Source organism: Dermacentor andersoni, chromosome 11 (assembly GCF_023375885.2).
Source record: "Dermacentor andersoni chromosome 11, qqDerAnde1_hic_scaffold, whole genome shotgun sequence".
Taxonomy (NCBI): Eukaryota; Metazoa; Arthropoda; class Arachnida; order Ixodida; family Ixodidae; genus Dermacentor; species Dermacentor andersoni.
Window position 1 is genome coordinate 90,218,652 of NC_092824.1, and position 27,917 is coordinate 90,246,568.

Consider the following 27,917-nt stretch of genomic DNA (forward strand, 5'->3'; position numbering starts at 1 on the left):
AACAGGAAGGAAAAGCGAAAATTAACAAACTTAACCGTTGTTATAAAAATATTCCATGTTTTGAATGATGCTTCTACAGTTATTGGTCGAGCCACCTGACGTAGCCACGTCTGTGACATGCTTATGTGGGCGTATTCCTAACCATCTGCTGTGGGCGCAGTACGTCTAGAACCGCAGCATCCTGTGCTCTATACGGTTGTACGGGACTGGCAGCTACACATTGTTGCACAACTTCCCAAATAACAATAAGGATCCAAAAGAACCTGTGATTGTTTCGCAAATATATATTTCTCTATAATTCTTCCAGAGCTAATTCAAAAAACGCTTTTATAGTCAGACACAACTTAAGTCTGCAGTGATGCCCCGCCCACGCCCTCATAACTGCCAGCCACTTTTCCTCCACGAGGCTGCAAATAATTCGTACTTCAAACTTTTCTTGTTACCCAAACGACGCGGTAACCACAAAAATAAAATTATTAGCGCCTAACTTATACGTTTTCCCTCACCTATTATAGTGGAATGGCAAAAGCCTAATTCTTTACTGAACTGAAATAAAATGCTTGCTTTGCTGCAACTATTTGTTGTCAAATTTCACTTCAGCTGGCAGTGAAGTTGCATGTGTAAAACGGGTTCATCAGTGAAATGAACATAGACGTTTGAAGAGTGGAATGCTCCGACTCCACATACTTTGTCCATGTCTGTTGCACACCTCATTGCTTCCGCCGATGAAAAGACTCTTCAAGAACAGCAGACACTCCGGAGGTATCAAGTACGACGCCATTTTAAAAAGGCCGCATGACGACGATTTTGTTTGCTTCTGTGATTGGCTGGCAGAGTAACACAACCCCGCGCGGTCCATGTGCCTTGACTGCCAAATGCGTTTTTTTTAGGTTGTATTACACTATAGTAATCTTTACTTTACACTTTCACTTGTTTACTTGTTCTTGGCAGTGCTCTTCCCGCACTTTTTTCCTGCATGAGTCCATTTGACGTGGTTCCTTGTTTGCCAAGGATAGGTTTAACTTGAGGCAAAGCGCAAAAAAGCATGACGACGACAGAAGCGAATGAAGACAGAGCGCTTCGTTCCCTTCTGTCGTCGTCGTGTTTTTTGCGCTTTGCCTCAAGTTATGCAGTACCAAGGAGATTTGTATCTCACAGGCGTACCTGTGAGATATACCTTACTTCAGTTCTCTTTGGCGGGTTTACACGCCTTTATGGCAAATGGTGGCCATTATTCACATACATACTAGTAAAGGTAACACCCCCCCGTCATCTGCATAGAAAAAATACCTTGGGTTGGCCTTCCCCCGAAAAAAAAATCCTGGGTACACGCCTGGTTCCCAATATGGCAGACCAACAGACCATCGACTACTGCCGATGTGTACATGTTGGGAAATTTACCAGCAGGAATCGAGTAGACCCTATGTGCTATACACATACTGGTGATGAGTGCCCTGAAGAACCATTGTGGCCTAGGCTCTGGTGCAGCTGGCAGCTTTTTGTAGACATCAAAGATCTTGGTCAGGACTCCAGGTGCCGTATTTCCAGTTTTGAAATGTGTGTGCGTGTGGGAGGGGGGCAAATTGCCTACTTTGTCCCCCCCCCCCCACTTCTGAAAGTGGGAGGGGGGCAAGTGACCTCCCCCCGGTAGATACACCTATGGCAACATCTTACAGAGAGATCACCAGGCCCATGGCCAAGAAGCCTAACTATATTGTTTCTTTTAAACCGTGAGGAACCAAACCATGCATAAAGAAAATCGTCCATCACCAATGGCCAACATAACAGAATGGGCACAATGACTCACACAAGTATAAAGATGAGAAATCTCGGAGATATTGCAACAAAATCAGAGATATAGAATCAGAGATTCAGATAAATCAGAGATATCAGAGAATAGGCCATCAAGAAACGCGGCATTTTTTTGGCAAGGCACTTGCAGGAAATGCAGGTTACAAGAAGATAAGCACGAGTATCTTTATAGAGAAGTTTCACTATAATTTGTAAATTTCTAGAGGTGAAACGGTAATACGAGAACAACAAAGTGCTCTAAAGAAAGCAAGCAACAAAAGTAAAGCACTTCACAAAACAAAAGTTTCAGATCATCAGAGAACACGCCAAATTTCTAAAGGCCCACGAAAGAAAATTGCACAAAAGATAACATAAGGCTTTTAAATATCTTTCAAGCCATTAGCAGTTCATTGCACACAAATTAAAGCAATGGTTTTTAACCAAAAACAAATGAGACCATCAAAATAAATTGGAAACTAAAAATTAAAAATAGGCTAGAACAGGGTGCAAGTTTTCTCTGATGTGCAACACTTTAACTCTTTCAGGGTCAATCACGTAAATATACGACGACACCAACAAGTCCGAAATGGTCGATGCCGTATATTTACGGTGCCATCTATACGTTTAAAAAGTGCACCTATTTCCTAGCTTTTTCTTTTCCATCATGTGCCACCACTATGTGGGAATACAGGGAATTTTTTTCGCGCCTCCCTCTCTCGTTTTTCGCTGCATGGTTTGATTTAGAGCTAGTTTGCTCCGGTGCGTCTATATATTACTGCTCGCGAATCGGCGCACGCGTGGCTGGGCAGCGGTTTTGGTTTTGTTCCGCGGGCGGTTTCGGCTTCTTGTGATTGTGAAACTGATGGCTACCTAGTTACTAATCGCTCAAAGGGCAGCCGCCTGATTCTCACTCATTTAGCGCTCACAGGGGTGAGCATAGGAATGATGCCGTCATGCATGCGCTTCCTTTTCTTTAGTTTTTTGGGGGGAGACTCGCGATATCTGATTGCCTCTGGTTGGCGATAAGATGAAGATTAGCGGAAGTTTGTCACACGTTTTGCTATTTTGACGGGCACACAATGACAGTTTTCTTGAGTGCGCTCACCTACGCAGTTCCATTACGCTATGGACGTAAATATTAGTGTAAGAGCAGGAACATTTGGGACTTGAGAAATATTCTCGTGTGTGCATATTCTAGGCCTTGAACTATAACAATGCATCAAATTTTTAGTTCTTATGAGCTTATTTCCCTGTTTTATTGTTCTTATTCATGAATAAAGAGTACATAAATACCAACGCAAAATATTTTTGTCTCACTTTACAGTTACCCTAGAAAAATTACGGTAATTTTTTTTAAATAGGTCCCTCAGAAGAATTGGAATCTGCAATAAAAAAATCGACCCTGGGCAGTCGCACATGGCGAAAAAAATCGACCCTGAAAGGGTTAAAGGTGAGTTGGAATAACATGGCAGTGATTAACCTGCAAACAGCATCTATAGAGAACATAGCGCCAAAGAGGCAGGGACATGAAGTTTTCTCGAGCCCATGTTTTCAGTGCAGTTTTTGAAACAATTCAGTATATCTAGATTACTTATACAGCTGGAAGCTACACAAAATGCCTAATGGCAGGTTTTGAAAAGGTTCTCAACTGCTCCATAGGGCCGAAAATGAGCCAAAAGTACTGCAGATTATTGACGCATCCCGCGTAAAATGCCAGAACGACTATTACAGGCCTGAATGCCAGAGTTCCCTCTAGTAAGCCGTCCACGATAGCAAATGTGCTGTACTGGGAGCAAGTACCGTACTTACAATATTATAACAAGAGTTCTTTTCGTAAGTAAATTTTTTTTGCCCTTCCTTTTTTGCCCCTCGACAATGGCTGCCCTTAAAAGTCCCAAGGTCATGTTGTAATCCTAAGACTAATTTTTTTCCCTTTTCTTAAGGGTGTAAATTTCCCCTCATAAATATGGTGCATCTCTATTTGGCATGACACGGACGATAAAGGATACAAAGAGAAAGGAACATGCTGTCAACTTTCAGCTGTTCTTATTCAGATGCAACGCAATAATAAGTAACGCCGTTTAACTCGTACTATGTAAGGTAATGCAATCATGAGTACAAAACAGAAAATAGAGAGAGATAAATTAGCCAGAATTCTTTTGTTCCACTTTGTTCTTGTCGTAGCATCACCTCATTCTGTGACTTACTGGGTCATTGACTATAATCGTTGACTAGCCCTAGCCTGCAAGGCGACTCAGCGAATATCACAGCTCTGCACTGTCCCTGCCAGCGGTCACTTCTCGAGGAACGACTCTATCTCCTTCTTGACCACGGCTTCACCCAACCATGGCTGCAACACAAGTTCCTCGAGGAACCAGCGCTGCCAGTCACGGCCCACAGCCGACACTAGCAGGTAGTGGCCGTTGTGGCTCATGTCTCCCCGAATGTGGACTTCCTGAACACCCGACCAGTTGCACAGCAGCTCTTCCACTTCCTCTGGGCTGTGACGGAGCAGTTCCATAAACTCGGGGTGCTTCACCTGAAAAAAGAAGTCATGAAGTGAACCTGAACGACTGACCCACATGACGAACTTCACAGCAACAACATTCCAACGAGCTCTATTTCCTTGCAGGTGTCAGGTAATGAAAACCGGAACATGTTCGGTACTACATTTTGAGACTCGATTTAACAAAGTGATGACCATGCACGAATTATTTCATTAAATTGGGAAGATAGGAAAATCAAGTAAGGGATTTCCTTCGAAATCTAAAATTGTAACGCAGCGACACTCAAAAGGTCCCGCGGCACTGCATTTTCCGCTAACCCACGCCTCCGTACGTAAAAAGTCCGCAAGAGGGGCCAAATACCGCCGCCCCTAGCGCCATCTGGTACGTAAGAACGCTAGCAACTGCTGAGTCCGTTACTCTGTGCATGGGCGCGGTGTGCAGCCCCATCAACACAAAGCTAGGGCCGTGACTAGGGTGCCTAGATGTTTTAACGTGATAGCGTTAGAGCGGACGCTCGTGGAAAAACCCACCTGCGTCAAAATTAGAAAGAAATCACAGCTTTTTCTACTCCTTTATTTCTGGAAGCTTTGTTAAATCGGGTTTAACGCAAGGTAGTATCGTTAATTCGGGTTTAAGACAACACTGAACCTCATGGGCACTTGCCAGGGAATGAAAATTTCTTCGTTACATCAGGAACTTCATAAAATTGAGTTTCGTTAGGTCAAGTTTTAACTGTACATATGAAGATGTTATTCACGTAAAGGAATGACCCCACTTTTGAGGGGGAAATTCACTAATATTAAATATGACATAATTTCATCATTTGTTCTATGATGGATTGTGTAGGGGGAAGCTTGTACTGAGCTTACAATACCTTGCAAATTGGCCCTTTAAGAAAATTCGAGAAGAACATGTTTTATCCTTGTGCGAGATGCAAGTGTAAACCAAGTGGCCCTCGATTTGAAATAAACTTCAGAGAAAGAATTACAGGAAGTTGCTTTCCATTCACGGAAAGATGGTATCTGTATTGCCCTGTTATCTTAATCTTTGCAACTACTGTATTTACTCGAATCTAACGCGCACTTCTTTTTCCGATAAAATGGGTAAAAAAATTGTGTGCGCATTAGAATCGAGTATGACCCTAAATCTGCATTACTATATCGCCATTGGCATTTCAACATGGCCACCTAATACACGCTTCAAGCCTAGCTGGTGTAGCTTCCTCTATGTGCTATTAGTATGTTTGCTTAGGTTAGTCCACCGTCCACCTTCCTGTTTTCTGCGTTTGCTCTATCAGCATGGAATTGCAGACTGCGAAGACACACAAAGTTAATCATGATGCCACAATTAAAAGGAACGCGATTACGTGTGCAGAGAGGGACGGAAATCGAGCCGCATCACAAGTGTTCAGAGTTCCCAAAACTTGCGTGCGGGACTGGGGCATAAACAGGACAGGCATTCTACTTAAACTGCTGCTGCTGCGTACGACGTGGCCGCGCGCAACTGCACAGCTGCGCGCAGCTGGGCAGCGCCTATATTGAATGCGATCTGCGATGGGAACAGAGTCTACGCGTCTAGGCGCACGGTGTAGTGTAAGTGCACCGAGGACTAATAACTAAGCTTCGTGGCTTAGTTCGCGTTGAAGCGAGAGGCAGCAGGAAGGTTACTTTGCTCTCTTCTGCTACCGCACTTCCTCACTCCAGCATTCTGATAGTGAGTTCTTGTGGTCATTGAGTGAGACGTGTTTATGCTTGCTAGTGCGCGCATGACACTAGGCTTGTTAATTTAGTTAGTAAACGAATGTTTACAAGATTATATGGGCGATAAAGCTACTATCCTTACTTCGTATAGCTGTCTAATAATTTGCTTCGCCTTTCGGGCGAAACTGCGACTTTTCTTATTTATCGCAACTTTAGTATATTGGGAGTAAATCTTTATTTTTCCAAATGAGAGAAAGTTGAATTTCTGTATGAAAAAATAAGGTGCGCGGTACTGGAAAGGTATTTTGTTCTTTTAGGTCACGGCAAACGGGTGCACATTACAATTGAGGGCAATCTTTTTTTTGGGAGGGGGAGGGGCGGGTGTCACGGAAGATGGGTGCGCGTTACAATCGAGGGCGCATTAGAATAGAGTAAATACAATGTTCTGCACTACTCTGTTTTACGTTTTATGCCTGACATATTTCAAGAGTAGCTAGCAACTCCTATGTGTCTTACTGCATGAAATCAGGCTTTTCTTCTCAAGTCAGGTGGTTCCCTATATGATTTTCAACCCTGAGGCTTCTCAGAATGCTGAACACCTTGCACTCATTTCCACTAGCATAGCAGTTCCACCAAATAAAATTTTTCGCTACCTTACGCATACCTGGATGCGAACAGGGTTCCCTTCTTGAACTATCTGCACCGGCTCATGGAGTTTTGGCTCACAGGGAAGCCCCAAGTGGCACAGGTCTCTGGTGATCGCAAGCAGGCTGTACGTCCTCACAGCAGCCATGGTGACCGTTCGAGTCATCGAAACAGACCACTTGCACTCGTCACAAGGCGGAAACTGAACCTTCGCACCGCACACATGCCTCAGGAATCCGAGCACCAGCTCACCGACAGTGAACGATTCATCGTTGCAAAGGACATCCCCTTCGGCTTCCTTGGTGTCTCCAATCCTTGATTCTTGCTTTTCCTTTATGGTTTTCACAGAGTCCTGGAATATATGGGACAAGCAGGATTTGCAAATGGAGGAATGCTTTGTTTTCGAGTTCTTGACCAGTTCGTCCTTGACGGCCCACTTTGTGATGACTTCGAGGGCTAGATCCCTTGCAGAAGTTTGCGCCGATTCTTCTGCAAAGGCGACATTCAACTTGGAAAGCAAGAAGTTTGGAGGCGTCCGGGGAATTTCCGTGTTGCACGAGAGAGCCTTGGCGAGCTCTAGCAAAATATCAGCCAGGGCCCAAGGAAAGCTGCAGCAGCGCTGTTCATTGGATGCTGTGCCACCATATGTCACCATGTACCATGCAGATGCCACTTGCAAAAGCACCACCTTCTTTTCATCGTCTGTAGCTGCCCCCTTGCTTTTATAAGCGGCTTCCACGCTCTCAAAAAACTGCTGCCGTGTCTCTTTGACCAGGTGCTGGTATTGCTTTGCAACTAGAGTTTCGACATTTGTCTTCTCATGGTTGGTCTTGTTAAAGTCGGAAACCTTGTTCACAAGACCTGCAACCACTTCTCCTTCACTCCTGATACCATGTTGACTGAGAATCCTCTGCATTCGTGACGTATATTTGGCAAGCGACCGCTCTGCACAGTCTCGATAGTCCTGCCAGCCTTCAAACTCGAACAGCTTGCTCTGACAGTCACTTTCAACAAAATGGTTTTCAAAGTCCGTGCTGACTACAGCTTCCAATGACCGATGAAGGCGGTACAGCTGGCCCAAGATTCGCTTGGACTGGTAGGTGTTCTTGTGGCAGCCCTTTTCCATGAAGTCGGGGTACAATGGCGGTTTCTCCTTCTTGTCGAGGTGAGAGGACGCTCCGGTCTTAGCAAAGTCGAGGCACACCGAGATCTTGTCGGCAATCTTCAGGCAGCACTCTGAAAAGATGCCGTCCTCGAGCTGGTCAGCCCAGGCGAGGTGCGCATTGGACATCACGCCAATGTTGTCATTCTTGATGTAGTTGCAGATGAACTGGATCATAGCTTCTTCCTGCAACACAAATACTCCTCATTGGTATTTGCCGAGCTTCCTTGCTGTATGAGACATGAATTATGAAAACGTGAAAGCGCTTTGCACTGCGATAGCTATATATGATCAGCACAATTATTCCCTTTGCACACAGTACGGAAATCATCAACATACCAGGTCATCACTGGAATGACTTGCTGCCGTGTGGTCCCTGAAAGTCATGGGCTTGCGGTTGGCTCCAGGAAAGAAGAGGTCTTCGTCCCATATCACCACGTACTCATCACCATCCAAATCAGAGCCTGGCAACACAGAAGTAGCACAAATATTTGGCAGCTGACTTACCATACCAAAACATTAATTATTTGAATGGGCAAGGCCGAGACACGCAATGATAAGATGAGTGATGCATGGCAGAAAAAAGGAAGAGGTTCCATGTTGCTCATGTAAAGCTTGCACCACCAACTTCAGAGCTCAAAACTGTGGAAAAATTAGTTTCACTAATGGGCATCTGCCTAAACACAGGCCCAAAACAGCATGACTTTAACAACTACATCAAGACGGCAAATTGGGCCAGTTGGTTAGGATTCATAGTAAGGTTCGTCACAGCACAACACAGGACAAAGACAAAAGGAAGGTATAAAACGATGACATGGTGCCGTGTCGTCATTTTACACCTTCCTTTTGTCCGTGTCTTGTGTTGTGCGGTGACGAACCTTATTATGACTTTTAACAATAATGACCAAAAAAATAGTTTTTATTGTTTCAAAGCAACAGTGAATAAGGTGCCTGGCTCAGCGGCAGGAGGTGTGTGGTTCGAACCCTATCACTGGACATCCACCGCTTTATGACTGGTACAAATGGACTCCCTAATATGATGTCCAAATCTTTCAGGGGTGCGCTGCTTGGGAGGTTTTGCACAGACCGCTAAAAATGCTAACACTTAGAGCCACACTAACTGCTGCACTAACAGCCAACAACAGCTGCTGTGACAACTGGATTCCCCCATTGGAATGAAGGCATCACAGCAAGGAAACAAACCTACTACCTCATCCTTGGCAGCATGCCGCCATAACCATGGTGAGTAGGCCACAGTAAAAGTAAGAAATGTACCAAATAAAATTTTGTTTTCCTAGTAGGTCATTAATGATTGGACGTCACGTGTGGTCGCCATGGTACTATATGCAGTGCAGCCGAGTAGCTGTAGGCCTGCATCCTGCAAGGTGCAAAGCCTGTCAAGATTTCGTAAGTAGAGGCCTTACACGACTACACACAATGTTGCAGTACCACAACATTGCAGTGCCACTGCAACGTTGTAGTAACATGAACTTAAAGAAACAACACTTTTGTTACAGCTAAACCCAACAGAAAGACACTGACAGACTCACTCTCTTTTACGCCCTTCGGGCGATAAATTTTGTTCTAAATGCATTCACACCCGATACCTACCAGTGTTCCATTTTTTTTACCGACAATTCACAAATCACAGTGTACAAAATTTGATAATATATCATAAAATAAAATAGTCACTATTTCCGATTTCAAAATAGTTTGCCCCCAAGATATTGCAGCTGTGTCAGGTTTCGAATTCAACCTGCTTATTAGTGGTACTCAATCCAGCAACAACTTGCCAGCTCTCCACGTAGTAGCACTTATTTTGAGCTACAAGTGGAAAGGCTTGTCATTGGAATCATCAGTTCTTTGACCTCCTGTAATAAGGAAGCATGAGATGAAATCCTTTCTGCCTCTTGAGAAATGGCAGCACTTCCCGAACATCACCTGCGCTCAATGCCGAGTGAACTATAAGATGCAAAACCACTGCCATATATGCCTAACTGCGAATATTATTTGGAAAGTGCTTATATGTTGTGTCTGTGTGCATGTTTGTTTGTTTGTTTGTTCATTCATTCATTCATTCATTCATTCGTACTGCAGCCCAACTGGGCTATCGCAGGAGTCGGTTTGTACACTGGCTATACCATCAAAACATCATTTTTTTCTGCAGAACCAAACTTCAACACTGTAGGAATCATGATTGTTTCAAAATTAAAGATGAAACAAGTAATAACAAACACAGCATGAATCAATTTAGCTTATACAAAAATTCCTCTATAGGCAGTGACCTAGTTTCATCTGGTAGTAAGCTGGTCCAGTAAGCATGTTATGCAATATCCAGGAAAGATGAGAATTTTTTCCTTTTTTTTTGTTTTCAGAGGGACAAAGCGCAGGATCCAGCTTGCCACAATCTTTTCAAAAGAAGCCACCAAGAAATTCACATCATTAGATTCGCTGAGATGTTCAAAATCATCAAATGAATCACATAAAAGGTCAATAACAGATGTGTAATCGGCATGTGAAAAATCAGGAAAAGTGGAATAAATAAAAGGATTGTTACAAATCGGAACAGAAATGGATACAAGAACCTTATGGTCTGGGATACCCCCTGTAACTTCACATTCAGAACCATTAACTAAAAAGCTGGGACTAACAAAAACTAAACCTAGACATGCAGCACCTCTTGTGTATGCTTCAACAATTTGCTTTAAACCAAAATATAATGAAAGATCTAACAGCGCTTTGCTTATTTCCACATCATAGCCGGTGAGCAAGAAAGATGGCCACAAAATATCGGGGGCGTTAAAATCACCAAGACAGATCAATTTTGAAGAAGACGATATGCTGATGCATGAATGTCATGTTTGATGACAGCGGGCGGTTGATAATGCCATATAAATACTATACAAATGTTTCTGAGAAAGACCTTACACCAAACGGATTCAATATCAGGTGGGCTGGGGAGTATCGAAAACTTAAGGTTGGACTGCAAAAATAATGCAATGCCACCTCCTCTTTCATGACGTCTATCAGTTCTAACAACTGTAAAACCTGGAGGTGTTATTTCGCTGTCATACATGTTATCACGCAGCCGTCTTTCTGTTACACCAGCAATAGGTGGTGAATGGGCGGAAATCACTGAAAGAAAATTTTGAAATGACACAAGACGCTCGGCTGCCCAGCCATATCATCATCACTGGCCAGAACAAGCAGATGACAGTCACTGCAGCATTTTACGAGGGTGTGAGGATTACTTGAGGTAAAGAAATTATAATTTTTTATGGCCAATGAGAGGGGTTCGAATATTATGTGAGTAAATATGATATGTTATGCACGAGACGTATCACGTGGCTCTTTGTCACAGTACCCTAGCTATAAATATGGACGGCCCTGCAGCAACATGCTAGAGGGAAACACTATTGAAAGCTACTATGTTGCCACCATGATGCACGTACATTAGAAGCTGGCCTGCCACACCATTGTAAAAGTCAAAATTTACTTTTTATTACAGAGGGTTGATATAAGCACATACACAGGTGAAGTGAACGGTGAGGACAATGTTAGTTCGAAATTTCATGTCAGGATTCCAATAAGTAACAAGCAGGTACACCATGGTGGCCAATAAGTGCAAGCATAGATGGAAACATTGCATGTGACCCCCTGGCAACACTTAATGCTTTCAGTAGGGTGTGTTGACATACTTAGGGGGGTCCTGACTATTTGTTTCCAGCGAAAATGTTATATGAGGTGGGCAAATGGTTCTGTAGAAAGGAATAAACCTTTCTATTGCGAGACACAGTGGGGATTTCTAGAAAAAAAATTGTAATTCACTAAAGGTGGAGACCAGCATTTTTGCGACTTGCAGATTTTACAAGCTTGAAGACTTATCTAAAACTAAATCAGTGTACACTGCCAATCAATCTTTTTGGTAATTTTAACCTATTAGAACTGCTGGCTAAAGGAAATTTATGGTGAATCCCAATGGTATATTCAAAGCACTTCCGGTAGTAGTTTTTCTGCTCCTTGCAGAGCCAGTCTATTTCATTGGGAGATTCCGAGTGCCTCCCGTATCTTTCATTGGCGGACTGGGAGCAGCTCCACCGCTAGATACACTCCACAGAGCAGCGCTCTCTACTCCGCAAAAATTGACAAAGTAGATGAAAATTAATGGAAATTGACGCGCACCCGTGAACATGAATCACGGTCTCTCGCAATAAATGAGTGGTACTTCGCACCGTCAACTTGTGCTTTTACTGCTTGCGGATGCAATGACTCATCTAGCTCAAGTTCCTAATCGACCAGCGGTGACTCAAGCGATGAATAAGCTTTGGAAGTTAGTGTATTCAAGCAAGCTTTCGACATCATGTTTCGGCCACCAGCCAAGAGGCCGAAAGTTGCAGGTTTCATCGATGACGTCCTTTGCCAGTATTCGGATGAGGAGGTAACAACGGCTCCTTTTTGGAAGTTTGCATTTTAACAGCCGTCCCTTTTGTCAATGAAAGGCAGTTCCAAAAGCACTTCAGGCTGTCTCGATGTGTTGCCACAGAACACATCACAGGATTCGCTGCGTCTCCAATGCTTCCGACACACAATCACGGCGGACGAGAGAAACAGACTTACATGCGGTGGCACTTCCATCAGATCGTAGGAGGCTAAATAGAAACACTAAACGTCTAAACACAACACGCACACGACTTCAAGCGGAAAACAACCAAGAAACCCGAGGAATGCTGGGTGCTTTCGGAAGCGGATGTGCACTATCGCCCCCTGCCAACTGCTCTGGTAGGAGTGCCTGTGCTTCAAGTGCAGATTTCATTCTGTTGCCCTTCGCCGTAGTGGAGTGCTCCGGCGCAGAGTCCATCAGCCACTCGGAATCTGCCACTTGAATTTACTATTAGACTTTTGTCGCCCACAGTATTTATCTTTTTTTTAATTGCCAAACTCTGCTTTTTGAGCAAGCACGTCTCACTGAGTCCGAAATCAGTAGCTTTGTGGGGCCATATTATCTGAGACAATGAACTTGAAAAAATTTATCAGAAATCTTGAAATAGATTCTTGTAAATTACTGCAAAAGATGTACAGCTACACTACATACTTATTTTGTAATATAATTCCCGAAAATGCCAAAATTGCAAAAGTAGAGAAAATTGACCCATTTCAAGGGCGTTTAAAAACAACATTTGCCAATTTTCATTAAAATTTTACATAATGCCCTTACAGGACTGATAAATATAGTACTGCAAAAACATCACCCTCCACCAAATGTTAAGGTGTTTATCTGATTGGAATAAGAGCAGCGCAGCAGCGACAGTCTAGGCAGAGCACAGACTCCGAGCGCAAGCGGCATTCACGAGCAAAAGCACTAAAGATGACAATCCACTAGAAAGCACTGGAAAGGACAACACACTATATTGTTCCAATCCTTCTCTACAACTGCATTATTTTATTTTTGAAGGGGAAAAATTGAGCCTATCTTTAGAACCCTGCATGGTGATCCCTATGATCTGTGTAGTTTTAATAATAAAATCTAAATTACATTCATATTGCATTCTGAGCATGTTTTTGTGGTAGTAAAGAAAAGTGACTCAGGTTGTGCCTTTCTTGCCTCTTGTAAGGCAAAAAATGAGTTGAGCTTGGGTTTTCAGGGCTTTTGTATCTGTATTTTTCCTAAGGTACGTTAAGGTAGCAATCATGTGAGAGCACACATAGAGAGCTGCTTAAGAGTGGTCTGGGGAAACCATTTCCGGCACTGCTCTCTAATTACACCAGCTATCTGAAGTTCTCCCCATATATATATGGCCAATGGGAAAGCTTGATGTCGCCACTCCTGAGCAGGAGTCAGCTAGGTATGTACAGATGAGGACAGTTGCAGAAGGTGTCCTAAATATTTTTATATTTTAAAGGGGCCACGACACCAAATTTTCAAATTTAAATTATGCATTGCATGTCAAACTGTAAGTGTCCCACAGCAAGCTGGCAAAATTTGAGTGCATTGGGTGCAGTAGAAAATTTGCGTCTGAATTTTTTAATGTCGCACATGAACCATAAAGCAGCCTGACGACACTGACGGGTGACGAAACGAATGGGAACTCCCGGAAATGGCTCCCTCGGGTAACAGAAGCCGATCTTGAAGGCCATGTACTGCAAACATCGGAAGTAATTGCAGGAGCTGGAAATATGTCACGGCCGCCTTGCATCGTTTTGTTTTTGCACGTCTGTATCGGCGCATCTCGGTGGTCTGGTACAGCATCAAGACGGCAAGTTGGGCCAGTTGGTTGGGATTCATCGTAAGGTTTGTTACAGCGCAACACAAGACAAGGACAAAAGAAGGTAAAACGACGACACAGCGCCGTGTCGTCGTTTTATGCCTTCTTTTGACCAGGTCTGGTACAGCTTGTTATCGTGGAAGTGAAGGAATTGCAGGCGAAATTCAGCCGTGACGCCCTTGCTACGTAATTGGGTGTTAGAGCGTGCGGAGAAAGATATCCAATGTTGTCTCGAACAGTTTCAAAGCAGACGACACAGAGGTGGCCCCTCGGTTCCCGACTTCACACAGTCTTGTCAAAATCGCGGTTGCTGTCGGTGGGAGGTGTTAAGAGGTAGTAATTTCAAATTGAAATTTCAGGTTAAAATGTGTGCTGAAAGCCCAGCGTTTTTTTTTTTTTTATATACAGCCATATTGGGCTCTCTACTCTCAGTTACAAATATAAACTGAGAACTGTTGGGCGACCATGTTATGGCACCTTTAACTGAAATCTTTATACCTATTAGGTAGAAAAGCCCTTCCGCACAATGGAAGCGAGGCTGCTTTTCCAGCCAGCATCTTTGTTTCACACAGGGAAAAATCTCATCTTAGAAAGTGTGCAGACATCTTTATCGTGTAGAAAGATGTTGCAAGTTATAAAGTGTGTGGTATAGAGAATGCAGCTTTCTACACATTAAATGTTTTATTCTAGCTGTATGAAATCTTTCTCACCAAATTAAGGTGAATCGAGTTGAACTTGTCATGGCACAGCTCTGACAAAAAATGAAAATTTTTCTCTTTATTAGACGAGAAAAAATGGAGGGGTTTACTCGGACTTTTTTAACCACACGAAGACAAAGGCTAAGCTTACCAGCCATCTCATTTGGGTGTGGCCGCTGTCCTTTTGCTGGAAACACGATGCAATCTCTAATGTGACGCAGCTCTGGCACATCCACTGCCTCAAACTTGCGCACATCGCCGGGATGGAGGCATGGACATTTCGTCACCAGCACAGTGCCTGGTTCAAGAAGACAAAATAATAATGAATGTTCACGTACAGTTGAACCCGAACATAATGAACCAAGACAAAGTGAATTATTCTCTATATTAAACATGCGATACTCTGTGGCCAATACTCATATCAAACAGCTCCCTCATAACGAAGATTGGCTGTGTCGAATTTGAGACATCCACTTCCAGCGCAACAAAGCCGTAAAGGTAAGCGGACTAGAGCAGCTTTACACAATACCTCGCAACAAGAACACCATTCTTAGTGATGCAAAAAAAACAGTACAAGGCACAGGCAGAAATTAGTGCCCACTAAGCATAGTTCTGTATTTAATAAATGAGATCTTTTTTCCTTCTTTATTTTTGCCACTGAACATGAGAACTCCATGTATAATGAACACATCATAAATTTTTAAGTTCGCTATAGACGAGTTTGGGTACATCAAGCTACCCAACACATAAAACTATTTCTTGCACATAAGTATGTTTGCAAAAACTAGGTTTGACTGTACTTCACATGCACATCCTATGTCAGTGACAACCTGGTTTTTGAAGGGACCGACAGACTGATCACCGTCGACTGGCACGCTGACCAGGTTTTGACTGGCTAGAAATACTCACTTGCTACTAGAACTTCTCATGGAAGCGAACTAATAACGGTGAGCCTTCAGCTCACGTCAATGCCTGTTCACATTTTCTAGTGTGAACACTTACACCGCACATTAGCTTCAGAGTGCTTGCTTCAAGCGTACCGACCTCCTTCCAGTCTTCAAGCACATCAGCTGATCTATGCTGCTGCCACTGTCAGGTGTAAGCCTGGCATGGCTCAGTTGGTACATGCGAAGAATAGGAGGCAGTTTGGCAACTCTAAGTAGTACGTTGCCACTTACTGAAATACTGTTTGTAAAGTTGGTGATCCAATGCAACACATCTATAAAGAAGTGATACTGCACTTGAACATAATGTTATTTAATATTTCAAATTTAGTTATAACCATGACAGTGCTTGCAATCGGGCAAGAATGAAAACCTACTGCTAATTGCTTTCATGATGTCACATGCATGTAGTAGCTCCACATCACGATGTGAAAGTGTCTGTCAGATTGCTTCGACATTGCATACACATTTCATCTCTTCCCACTTTGAAACAAGGAGCAGCTCACCTGTGAGAACATGAGTTGCCTTGCTCTCAGTACCCAGCTCAGTGTACTGAACAAAAACCTGGCCGTACTGAAGTCGGCCGGTCTCGTCCATGACGCCCAGCATGTTGCGACCAGCCCCGCTTGCTACCGCAATGCGAGTCTTGGTACGCAGGCCATCTGAAATTTAAGATGCATCACTTCTTTTAGCTTTTAGATAGTAACCTCTAAATCTAGAAGACAAGAATTTGCTCCCATTGTGACCACACAATCTGTAACGTGAGTTGTAATGTGACCCATTGTGAACTCCAGCTCTGCACACGTTCTTATGGACACATGTGCATTGACACATGTCAAGTATGCTGGCAATCACTGAGACACATACATCGTTTATCTTTTTTCAGTGACTGTTTTGCATCGTCTCAACCATTGTTGCAAATTTATTGCTCGGTGCAACGCATGCCTCCATGTATGCGAAATTTCCAGAATGTTGTCGATGATCCTAAAGATTCTCTATTCGGTCAGATTACGTCTGATGACTTATGCATAAATTGCCAGCGTCTGACGTCTTATTTCAACGTCTGACAACTGTGCTCGCCACTGTCATTGTATTTGAGTGTGACTAGTTTTTCTAGGCACAAGTTCACCCAATAAAGAGTCAGATTACTGCCTCACAGTTTAGGCACTGCCTTGTTCTACCCTGCCACCACAACATGACAGTATACAGTGCTCAAATCCCCAAATTCCAAAGTGCAATAGTGGAACTCCGGAACCGTCATTGCTCCACAGTCAGTTAGTTACAGGCCAAGAATGCACCTGCCAATTGCCTTCACCGATTTTCAGTCTTCTTCCTTATGGTATAAATTCCCCGTTCAACCTTTGGTAGTGTTCTCAAAATCAGTGTACAAAGCAAAACTTGTCTGTGTTCAAAGTGCAATGGCGAGCAGTTTCTTTGGAAGTGAAAGTACAAGGATGATCCATAAGAATATAGAGAACTAAGAGAGTTGGTTTGGATACACAACGACGCAATACAAACATTACAAGGAACAAGACCAAATGCGTTGTCACATTCATAATCACAAGTGCACCTGTATTCCTGTGTTCAATGATACCAAGGCCTTAATGAAGCAAAGGGATCACTCCATGAGAGAGGTTGCTGAGGCATTCCACATGCAGTGGACGTCAGATCTTTTTTATCAATGCTTTATCTGTGTCACTCTAGAAGAGCTTTTTAGAAGAGAAGATTTTCTTTTAAAACCTTGGAGCTAGGAAACTATGCTAATATTGGTTCTTCATATTGGTTACCATTATTATTTTAAATTGGTTATTTTCTTTCTTCTGGTGGCTTTCCTGCAGTGTTTGCATGTGGCAAAAAGAATGTGACCATGGCTTGTATGTAGGAGCATGTGCATACATTCAATAAAGTTTCAGCTGATAGCGTGCATGTATGTCTGGAATGGTTCTTCTTCACGAGTGCCTTGCGTTATTTACAATTACGCACAAGGATGATCCCTCTCCTGATCTCTCTGCCATGACTATAGCATCTTTCTGGGTTGCTTCGCACATGTATATGCATGCATGCATATGTTTGCCGCATGAGCTATCTCTCTGCGCACGTGACTGCCAATCTCAGCTGTCATCGTATGTTGTCTGCCATCATCACATGTTCATCAATTACTAATAAGCCACTTAGACACCTTCAAAATTTGCTTTTGCAAGCTACATGGAAAAGATTTTTTGAAGTACGGAGGCACAAGTTGCATTTAGCGCTGCAGTGGTGCGGGGGAGTGTGTATGTCTACATATATTGCACCATCTGCACAAGATGTGACGTCGCATCAGGCAATCCTGCTTTATGTTAAAAGGGCTGGTAAAAATGCAGTGCTGATGAGTGTTAACTAGAACCGCAATGCATTCTACAGCAGATGTTGAGGGCGTATGTCTTGAAACTGGTGCTAGAAACAGCTAGCTTCAATTATGTGTCCCCTAAAATTGTTGAGTAAAACTAACTAGTATACGTAGCTAATTATTTTATCGATTGGCGAGTTTTGTCCTAACATTTACTATTATCAATTATGAATGACATGCAGAGAAAAAATCATCACTTAATCTCCATTACTCTGCATTTTACAGTCGCTTAAGCCCATTGCTTAAACACTTGGTATATACAGAAGTACAGCACAAAGAAATGACACCTAGAAGAGATACAAAAAAATGCCCTTAAAACCACGTGAACAGGGCTAATATTGTTGCTCTTCCTGTCTTCTCTATGTAATCGTTCGCGCAGTGTTAGGAAAATCATTTGGTATATGACCGCCTTAACTAAACACAGATCTACCATGCTAACCAGGCTATAAAGTGAAAAACTGTTTCGTGAAAACTTACCCATAGCACTCTTGTAGACGGTGCAGAGAAGCAAGCGTACAAAGGGATGCTGTGTCAGCAGAAATCCCCTGCTCTTAAGCTGTCGAAAGAAGAATGGCACTTCCACATAGCTGCTGAGAACGTCCAGTGCAATGTCCTCACAGACCAGTGCATCGGCAAGCTGAAGCACCATGTTTTGCTGGAGGTTCACGAAGGCATGCCCAGGAACACCAAGCTGTTCCAAGATGGTGACCAGTGGTCGGTTAAGGGTGACTGCGCCTACGGAGACCAGAGAATGAGGACGCTCGCTTGAACGAAAGGCACACAAAAATTCCTTCTCTTTCTTTTTTTTTGGCACATTCTTTCTTTTTCTTTTTATGATGCAATTCGCTTCGTCTGAATGCACGAAAGTTCGCATTTACTATGGAGGTATGTCTCCGAGTAAACTTCTTCTGGTTCCTAACACAGCATCAAACTTGGTGAGATTGCACTTTCTTCAAGTGCCAGGTCACACCACACGAGATATAGTACTTTTACCTAATCACAACAGACTTCTATCCTACTGAGCAGCACACTAAGTCTGTTAACAAGAAAGTTTAGTGACACTAAAGAAAAAAAAAGTTCACCTGTATTAAAAGACTACTCTCCTACAATGTAAAAAAAAAGGGGGGCACTCTCACAGCAAGAGTGGGCCTGATAAGCCAGAAAAGAAACAACAATGAAAGGCAAGTGGCAATGCTGCCTTGAAGTTCCCGCACCAGCTCACTGTGATGCCATGGGTTTTGATGGCCTCTGTCAACTTGTTGGTGGCAAGGATGGACTACATTGTATACAAACGTGCCAAAGACTAACATTTTCTAAGTTTCAAGAATTATCACTGCACCACAACTGCTCACATAGAAAAATATACTTTGAAATTCATGACAGCACAACAATGTACAGGTGCAAAATTTAAAAAAAATGGAAGCATGGCTTTGAGTTTCTCTTCTAGTAATCAACTATTTACTCTCAAATTCCCAAAAACAGAGTTTGGAAAGAATAATACTTCATCAGTATGTACTTGAAGCTAAACATTGACAAAATTACCTGTCTGGCTGGGAAAATTTATTTGGACTTTGAGAGTGACTCGAACAAAAGTGAATTTTATTAGCCTGACGTCTCAAAGTCCATTCGGCTCCTTCTTTCTTCAGGGGTGTTCTTCAGGGGTGGCAGTGTGCAGCTTTTAAATGGTCTTTTTTAAATCTTGTTAAATCAAGTTTAAATCTTCACAGACAGCAAGGGCCAAAATGGTGGGAGGGCTGCGGCAGTGCTGGTCGGCTGGGATCACTGATGCTGGGGCAGCTTGACCCGCGGGAATGCCAATGGAGTGGGACAGTGGGGGGGGGGGGGGGGGGAGGTAGCGCATACGTTTTGGTACTGGTGACGTAGAATAGGGATCTACCTGGCTGGGCATTCTCTTTCCTTCTTTTCGTCATGTCGCCAAGGCCATGGATGTACACAGAGGGTAGGTTACCTTTCACGCAGTTCATATTACCCGCTGCATTGTGAATCATGACTCCAGTAGCAGCCTTTTTCAAGAGTTCATCTCTGTTAGAAGGATTTCAGTTTCTTGGAAAGCAATTTTGTGGTCGGCGTCTTCAGAATGTTTGGCGATGGTGCTGCGTATTCATCTGAATGTTCCGATGTCATTCTCATGTTGTCTGATCCTTTCTTTTAGATTTTTGATTTCCCCAATGTATGTCACCGGACGGTCGGAACAGCTTATTTTACAGACGACGGCTTGAGCTTTTTCTTTTGGTTTAGGGAGGAAGATATTCAAAGTGTTTATCAGTTTATGCGCTACTTTGAGGCCTTCTTTTTTCAATATTCAGCTGAGAGCTTCGCTGGCACCTTGTACATATGGGATGGACACTCGTTTCCGGGGTCGAGGGAAGTCAACGGTTCAAGGTCCCATAGCTCATTTCTTTTTTTTTTTTTTTTTTTTTTTTTTGGTCGGGTCATTTTTTGAGTGAAGTCCTTTGTGTAGCCATTCCTTTTAAGTTAGTTGAAAACTGTTCCCCTTTATTTCTTTTGATCTGATTCCAATGAGCGATGAGTTTCGGTTCTTTTGAATAAAGACTTTACAACAGACGCCTTGTGGTTTGCCGGATGGTTGGATTCGAAGTGAAGGTAGCAGACTCCGTGGGCTGGCTTGCGGTAAACTGAAAATTTTAGAATGCCATCTGTTCGTTTAACTTGTAAATTTAGGAATGGGAGCGATCCATTTTGTTTGTGCCCATGTGTGAACTGTGTATCCGGGCCTGTGGAATTTAGGTACCTCAACAGGTTTTCGAATTGCTCCGCCTTTACGATGCAGAAGCAATTATCCAAGTAATTGAGGAAAACTTTTGGCTCTAGGGAAAGGTACTCAGAGCTCTTTCCTCAATATTGTCTTTAGTCAAGTTAGCCATGGTAACAGAAATTGAGGCCCCATGGGAGTTCCTTTCACCTTCCTGTAGTAGCTGCTTCGGAAGGTGAAAAGTAGGTATTTGACAGGTACTGCTCAAGAAGACGGCAGAACCCCCTTGACTGTAGACAAGATCTGCCGGCAAACCACAAGGTGCCTGTTGTAAATTCCTTGTTCAAGAGAACCAAAACTCATTGCTCATGGGAATCAGACCAAAAGGAAGAAAGGAGAACAGTTCTCAACGAACTTAGAAGGAATGGCTACACAAAGGCCTTCATTCGAAAAACCACCCGAAAACAAAAAAAAAATGAAACAATCTATGAGCCCTTCAACTGTTCACTTTACGCAGTGCCGTCAACAAACATTCTGAAGACGCCGACCATAAAATTGCTTTTCAAGAAACCCAAATCCTGCAAATAGAGCCGAACTTGCGAAAAAGGCTGCCACTGGAGTTGTGGCACGTTCAGAATACGGTGGGTAATATAAACCACGTGAAGGGCAACCTACCCTCCGGGTGTATCCATGGCCTTGGCAACATGACGAAAAGAAGGAAAGAACGCCCAGCCAGGTAGATTTCCACGTTAGGTCACCAACACCAAGACATGTGCGCTCTCCGCCCCACTTCAACAGCATTCCCGCGGGTCAGGCGGCCCCCAGCATCGCTCATCCCAGCCAACCAGCACCGCTGCCGCCCTCCCACCCTTTTGCCCCTTGCCGTCTGTCAAGAAAAGGTTCCCAGTCAAGTGCCTCCCGATCTTCTGCGCCTCCCTTTCTTTTTTACGAAGGAAATTTTCAAAGCTGCACACCGCCACCCCCGAAGACTACCCCCCTGAAGAAGGAGCCAAATGGGCTCTGAAACGTCGGGCTAATAAAATTCACTTATTTGGTTGGAGTCACTCTCAAAGTCCTAATCCTTTACCAGTATGTGTGTCAATATGCTGCTCATTTGTTACCAATTCAGCCAAAATGAAATTTCGTGGCAGTTGGCCTTAAATCTACCCCTCTGCTTAGACTTAATACTCATCCTGTCTCTTTCCTCCATTTCTATGTCATATCTTGCACCAGATTTTTGTAATATGTCCACTTGTTCTTGCTAAGCCACGTTAGGGAGATGAGTCAACGAGCAGTCCAATAGTAGGGAGAAATGATGACTCACGGGGGGCTGAGACTTTGATCACCTCGAGAACTTCAGAAGTGGAGCAAGGGAACTTGCGCATGCTTTCCCGCAACACAAGCTTGTCACCATCCAGGCATGGGTTCAAGCACAACATGCCTTTGTAGCCTGCATAGCGGATTTGGATGGCCGATGGCTCGTCCACAATGCCCAACTTCTGGCAAACCTGAGGACAAAGCGACAGTACATTACCAAAAATCTAGCAGGTCAACAGTTTCTGTGTGAATAAATAAGTACAGTGAACTGCAAAAGTTTACAGACCCGGGATCTGACAAAACATGGAATTTCTGAGCAGTTTGTGATTGTAGCCAGTAAAACCAGACACCATTATGTTGTTCAAGTATACTAGTACAGGCTAGACATCCAAGTTGCGTTCCAATGCTGCGGCAGTACAGTTTAGGCCCTTTACAACGAATCCAAATGCGACATACTTTCAAATATAACAACCAATTTCTCTCACTTGGTTTGGTTTGGCATTATTATTAATGCATAAAATTCCACATTTAATGGACCTTTTCGACCTGATTGTCTTTACGATCAGGTACAACATGCTTGCAAGCAGCACATATTTCTGCAAGCAATAAGGGGAGGCTGAGCAACTATTATCCATGGAAAATCACATTAGCAGTGCACTTCGTGTGCAAAACCAGTGACAGGCACAAAGCAAGGGCTCGTCGTTCTCTAGAAAACGAAAAAGTCATCATTCTTTCAACAAAGAAATATGTGTGGTTGCTTCACACAGTTTCTCGCAACCTTGTCAATTTTCCCCTACAATAAAGTTTTTCTTTCTCTTCGCTCGTGCAATCACTATGTGCCTGTCATTGGCATACGCACCTAACGGGAGCAGTGACGCGGTTGAACTTGTGTGTTAACTTCGAAAACGCCTCGACAAGAGCCGTGAACGAAGCTAAGGCCTCCGAAAGTTTCTGTAAGCCTACGAGATACGACAGCCTGTCAGCTTGGGCCTATTCATGTCCACTGTCTGATGTGTGCCCTGCACAAGAGGCAAAATGTCTGAGTAAATTGCACTAATATTCACCATTGTAAATACTGTGATTATTGTAAGTAGGCCCTCTGTAATTTTTTTGCTCCCTACTCTGTGCTTTCTCTGTTCCCTCTTCATTGCACCATCCCGCCTTTCTGGCCAATGTGTCAGCCATCACCAGTGTGGCCTGCAAAATTATCTTTTTCTTCCAACAAATGTAGTCACTTTTTCCACAATCAGACACAAGCTGATGCGGACGTGTAGTAAGCCGCACTTTTCGCCTATTTGTTCTGGGTGAACGGTGAAAGTGTTCGGTGTGTGTGCACAGGACAGGAAATAGCCCCCGTGACACCCATCCCCTCCCTCCAGATCCCGACTAGTCCTCGACTTCCTTTCACATTCAACCTTTCTCTTTCATCCATGTTGCTCTTTCTGAGCAGGCCTCCTGAAACTTTCTGTTCCGTGGGAAAGGGGAAGGGGGTGTTTCAACGCTCCAACTTCCCCTCCCCCTGGCCATGCCAGTGTCACAGGGAATCTAAAACTTGCCCTAGAAGACAATGCAGCGCTAGTGTCTACGCAGGTTTTCTCCAGTGCCAGTTGAACCAGCATGGAAAAAAAATTAGAGTTAGATGCACTGGCTTAGTTTGGATGATGGCATAAATCTGATGTGACAATGACTGCACAAATGCCCTCTCTAGTGACAAAACTGCCACAGCATGTCGCCAGAACATGCTCCATTATACATGGTGGATAAATTTTATACACAGAAATACCCCACATGCTGTCAAGTGCCATGAATTTACAAGGTTGTGAGTTTGATTATTGTCAGCTTAAATGTTAATTTCTCCGTTGACAATTGTGGGGCCTAGAGAAACACCAGACCAGTGAGTTTCTAGCATAAAGCTTACACATTCTTTTTTTTAATTATTATTCAGCGTAAAATAAAAAGAGCACAATGTTTTGAGAACACCACATGACTATGTGCCCACATGCTGCGATGGAGGCATTCTTCAATGAGCTCGGCACCAAAGTGAACACACCATCTATAGCCCCGGCACAGACAGAGAGTTGCGGTAGTTCTGAACCAACCCTGCTCCCCCAAGGGCCCACATTTACAAAAATCCTCTTGTGTGTGAACGTTTACTTATTGGCTGCCGTATGAGTGATGGACCCTCAGACAAGAGCAACTGAACTAATAGTGAGATGATAGCCATGGAGATGGCCAATCGTGAATGACAATTACGCAACAGAAGTTTCATGAATGTGGGCCCCAATTTTGATGGCAGTCTTGTTACAAATTGGGTGCGCCTAGTCGTAACACTCTGGAGTTTTCTCCATGAGAAGCACATAAGATAGGGCCCCATTGGAAAAGGGTATGGAACAGGTGAGTCGTACCTTCTGGAGTAGCGATGTTGACATCATGCCTATTCCATCAGAGAAGACATATGGGTTTTTAGACACTGGGTGGCACCCTCCGACTTTGTCTGCTTCCGTGACAGCGCCAATGCCGAGGGGAACTTGTACAGATTCCTCGGTTGATGAGAAACATTGACCCATGCGAGCCATTTTCTTGGCAATACTGCCGATGCTGCTGAAGTCTCCCATCCATTTGCGAATGGCCTCAGGACACAGGCCTCGTGTGACCTACCCATAAAATAGAGCAGATGCGAGTTCAACATATGGGCAGTATGTGCAAGACACTTCCTAACACATACCATACAGATGGTGCTATGTACAAGATCTTTCAGCCATTTGGCAAAATATGCAATGAGTCCACTCACAAAAGGAATGCCTAGCTGGTAATGAAACCAATACATACCTGCCAATCTGTGAAATTTTATATCTGTAAGTATCCCGCAGGCATGAAAGCAAAAGGGGGAGGAGAGTGAACAGCTTGCATTTTTAAAGAGAAACTTTGGCCCGGGCAAATGCCCTTTGAGGGATAGACACATACTTTATGCCAGAACCAAAGGGTTAACCCCCATAAGGCTGCCTTGAGCAAGAATGTTTTTCAATAAAAGCTTTACATTTTTATTTTTGAACTAGTGACAACCCAAACGTTAGCACGAAGTCATCAGAAAATGCTTGTTAAACATTTTTCTTAAGCATCAAGAACTGTTGTTTAAATATTTACACATTCATACAAGTATTTGAGCATGTCTGTGTGCATAATTGTGTGTTCCAGGCTCTTCCTGTGAACAAGAAGGCTTTTAGGTTTGGCAACTGCTTAAACTGTAATAGAATTGCTCTATCCAAAAAAAAAAAAAAAAAAAAAGAAAGAAGAAAAAGACACATTGGGTAATGTGAGATGCATTTGCAGGTAAATAAGACCAGAAGTAAAAATTACTTTATATGCATGCCATCACCAGTATGTTCACATGCACGTTTGCATCACACAGTTACTATGTCATGGGTACAGCTAGACCATTGCTTCAACTGTGAGAAACCGAAGCATTTTATGCAAGTACCACCCATGACTGGTCATCACCATGGCAACTGTCTGGTTTTCACATTTTTTTTCGTTTCAGCAACAAAAAAAGCAGTAAGTACATGCCTAGTGATAGGCATGTGAATGAGAAATGCCAATGAGAAAAGGCTCTTACGTAGAAGTTTTAGCACTGAACTGCAACCAAACATGAATAAGTAGTTTGGGGAATGTTCATGCAACATCTGCTAGCAGCAGCAACTTACCGTTGCATACAGCCAGACCCCATGGTCCCGTAGTTGACTACACGACGACGCCAGCAGTTTGAAATGTCGGCGGCCAATGTAGATGCCTTTGCGAAGGGCTCGCCCAACAATGACCTCCACGATTTCGTCCCTCTGTTGATGGAAGGCCAGGGAGTGGGAAAGTGGCCGGAGGTTATCGTCTCGAATAGTCACCCTCAAAGCAAACTCCGGCTCAAAGTGGCGCAGCACTCTATTCTCTTGGTGAACGCACGGAGGTAGCAAATGGAGTCGAGATGGAAGCAAGAATATACGCCGAACAAGACACGAACCGCGAGGTGCCGTTTGAGGCACAAAACTTTGGGAGGCCTTATGAAAAGCCTTTTTGATCGCTTCCAGAACAGTCACTACGTGTCTGGCCTCTATGTCTGCACTGACTGCAAACAAGGCCAGTTCAAGCAAGGCTTCATTCTGGGACGCTAGCTCCAGAAGAGTTTTTGAAAAGCTTTCAAGCAAGTCCTGCTGAGATAGGAGCACTAGCTGTGCCACAAGGTCACTGCTCTGCAGCATGAGGGCATAGAGGGCGTAGCAACAGCTGTACCCAACATGGTCAGTTACATCCGACTCATACCATTTACGCATTTTCTCCATCTCAGGGCCAACTTCATGCACATCAACGGACGTGTACGCAAAAATTGTGCCACTGTCACACCTTCGGCTGAGGCGACCTAGGATTTGGCGTGCCTTAAACTTGTTACGGAGGCCAAGCACTAGTACAAAGTTGGTTCCAAGCTTGGAAGACGGTATCACGCTGGTGCAGAAGCAACCAATCTCAATAGCTCGCTCGTACGGGAAATACTCGGGGTTGCGCGCGTTCGAAGTATTTACTTCTTCTTCAGCAGCTCCATCTTGTTTCTGAGGTGCCGTCCTTTCCGACTTCTTGTAGATGAGTGGAAAAGTCGAAAGATGCAGGTAGACATCTGTGGTGGCTGCATTGCCTTCACGGTCGTCCACTATCACACGCCGTATATTTTCATACGGAATGTCTAGCTTGTAGGTACTGTCTGGCTTGCTGCACTGACGTGCATGTTGTAACGTGAGGAATATCCAAACAACTCGCACGTCATGCTTAAAAACACAGACCATTTTATAGCCTAGGCAGCTGCTAGGTCCTGGGCAGATGGTCGTGCACTGAGCAAACGAAGTCAAACCTTCAGATGCTCCAAAAGAAAGGAATGAGAGTTGAATGTTCCTTTCGCACGTCACAGAACCTCGCTGGAAACCGTCTTTGCGATCGGGAGCAAGCCACTGCAGAAGACGCGGCCGCCCTTCCACTCGTCCATCCAGGCACCACTGTCTAGTGAACTTAAAGTAATGTTGCTCAAGCTTGGCAGATGAAATGCTGCAATCCAGCAGTACAACGCAGACAGTTTGGTAAATGGGATCACCGTATGTGCCATTGTAGAACTTAGTGGGTTCAGATACGTCCACTCGAGATGCAGGTGCGTATGACTGAAAGAACTGCTGGCAACGCCTTACGTAGAGACCAATGTCATGCTTCGGATCAGGAGTCCACAGGGCCGTGAAAGTTAGGGTGTTACTTGCACAGCTGGGCATGTCTGCGATTTTCTCATCCTTTGGTAGTTTGAAAGCTCGAAGACGGTCACGTCGTTACGCTAAGCACTCAGCATAAATTTCAGGTAGCTGGCTCCATCGAGCGCTTGAGTGAAATCATGAAATCAAACGCCCAAAGCAATCCGCGTCTCATAACCACTAAGTTTGGTGCTTACAACTTTCACTTGGCACGAATGTAAACCAGCAGCTGCACCGAAGTTCTTTTCGGCAAATCCAACAACCTCGTAACTGTAGGGTAACGCGAGGTGCAAACAGTAAATTCTTAGATAACGAAACTAAACACCCTCGACTACCGCTGCTATGGTGGCTGCGATGGCTCTTGTTGGGCCGCTCTTGTTCCACGTGACAGCTAGCCACCGTATGACAGCGCAAGCCAAGGCCAAAGCCGTCAAAGCGGCCGAATGATCATCATCAACATGCAAAGCAAGCCGTTGCATAAGCCGTTGCCTCCGTTT

General features: G+C 43.9%; 1 protein-coding gene across 2 annotated transcripts; it reads right to left on the reverse strand.

Annotated features, from left to right (window-relative positions):
- Positions 1 to 1,670: 1,670 nt before the first annotated feature.
- Positions 1,671 to 27,444, reverse strand: LOC126517526 (uncharacterized). Of its 2 annotated transcripts, none has more exons than XM_050167263.3 (9): positions 25,852 to 27,444; positions 24,556 to 24,804; positions 22,158 to 22,341; positions 18,577 to 18,834; positions 16,217 to 16,372; positions 14,918 to 15,064; positions 8,145 to 8,269; positions 6,663 to 7,991; positions 1,671 to 4,330 (listed from the first exon to the last, which is right to left on the reverse strand). In XM_050167263.3, the coding sequence occupies exons 1-9, from the start codon at positions 27,442 to 27,444 to the stop codon at positions 4,085 to 4,087; spliced, it is 4,287 nt and encodes a 1,428-aa protein (XP_050023220.1). In that variant the 3' UTR covers positions 1,671 to 4,084. The 2 variants fall into 2 exon arrangements, with proteins under 2 accessions (XP_050023220.1, XP_054920268.1); XM_055064293.2 differs by having other exon boundaries at positions 4,257 to 4,330; positions 6,652 to 7,991.
- Positions 27,445 to 27,917: the final 473 nt, after the last annotated feature.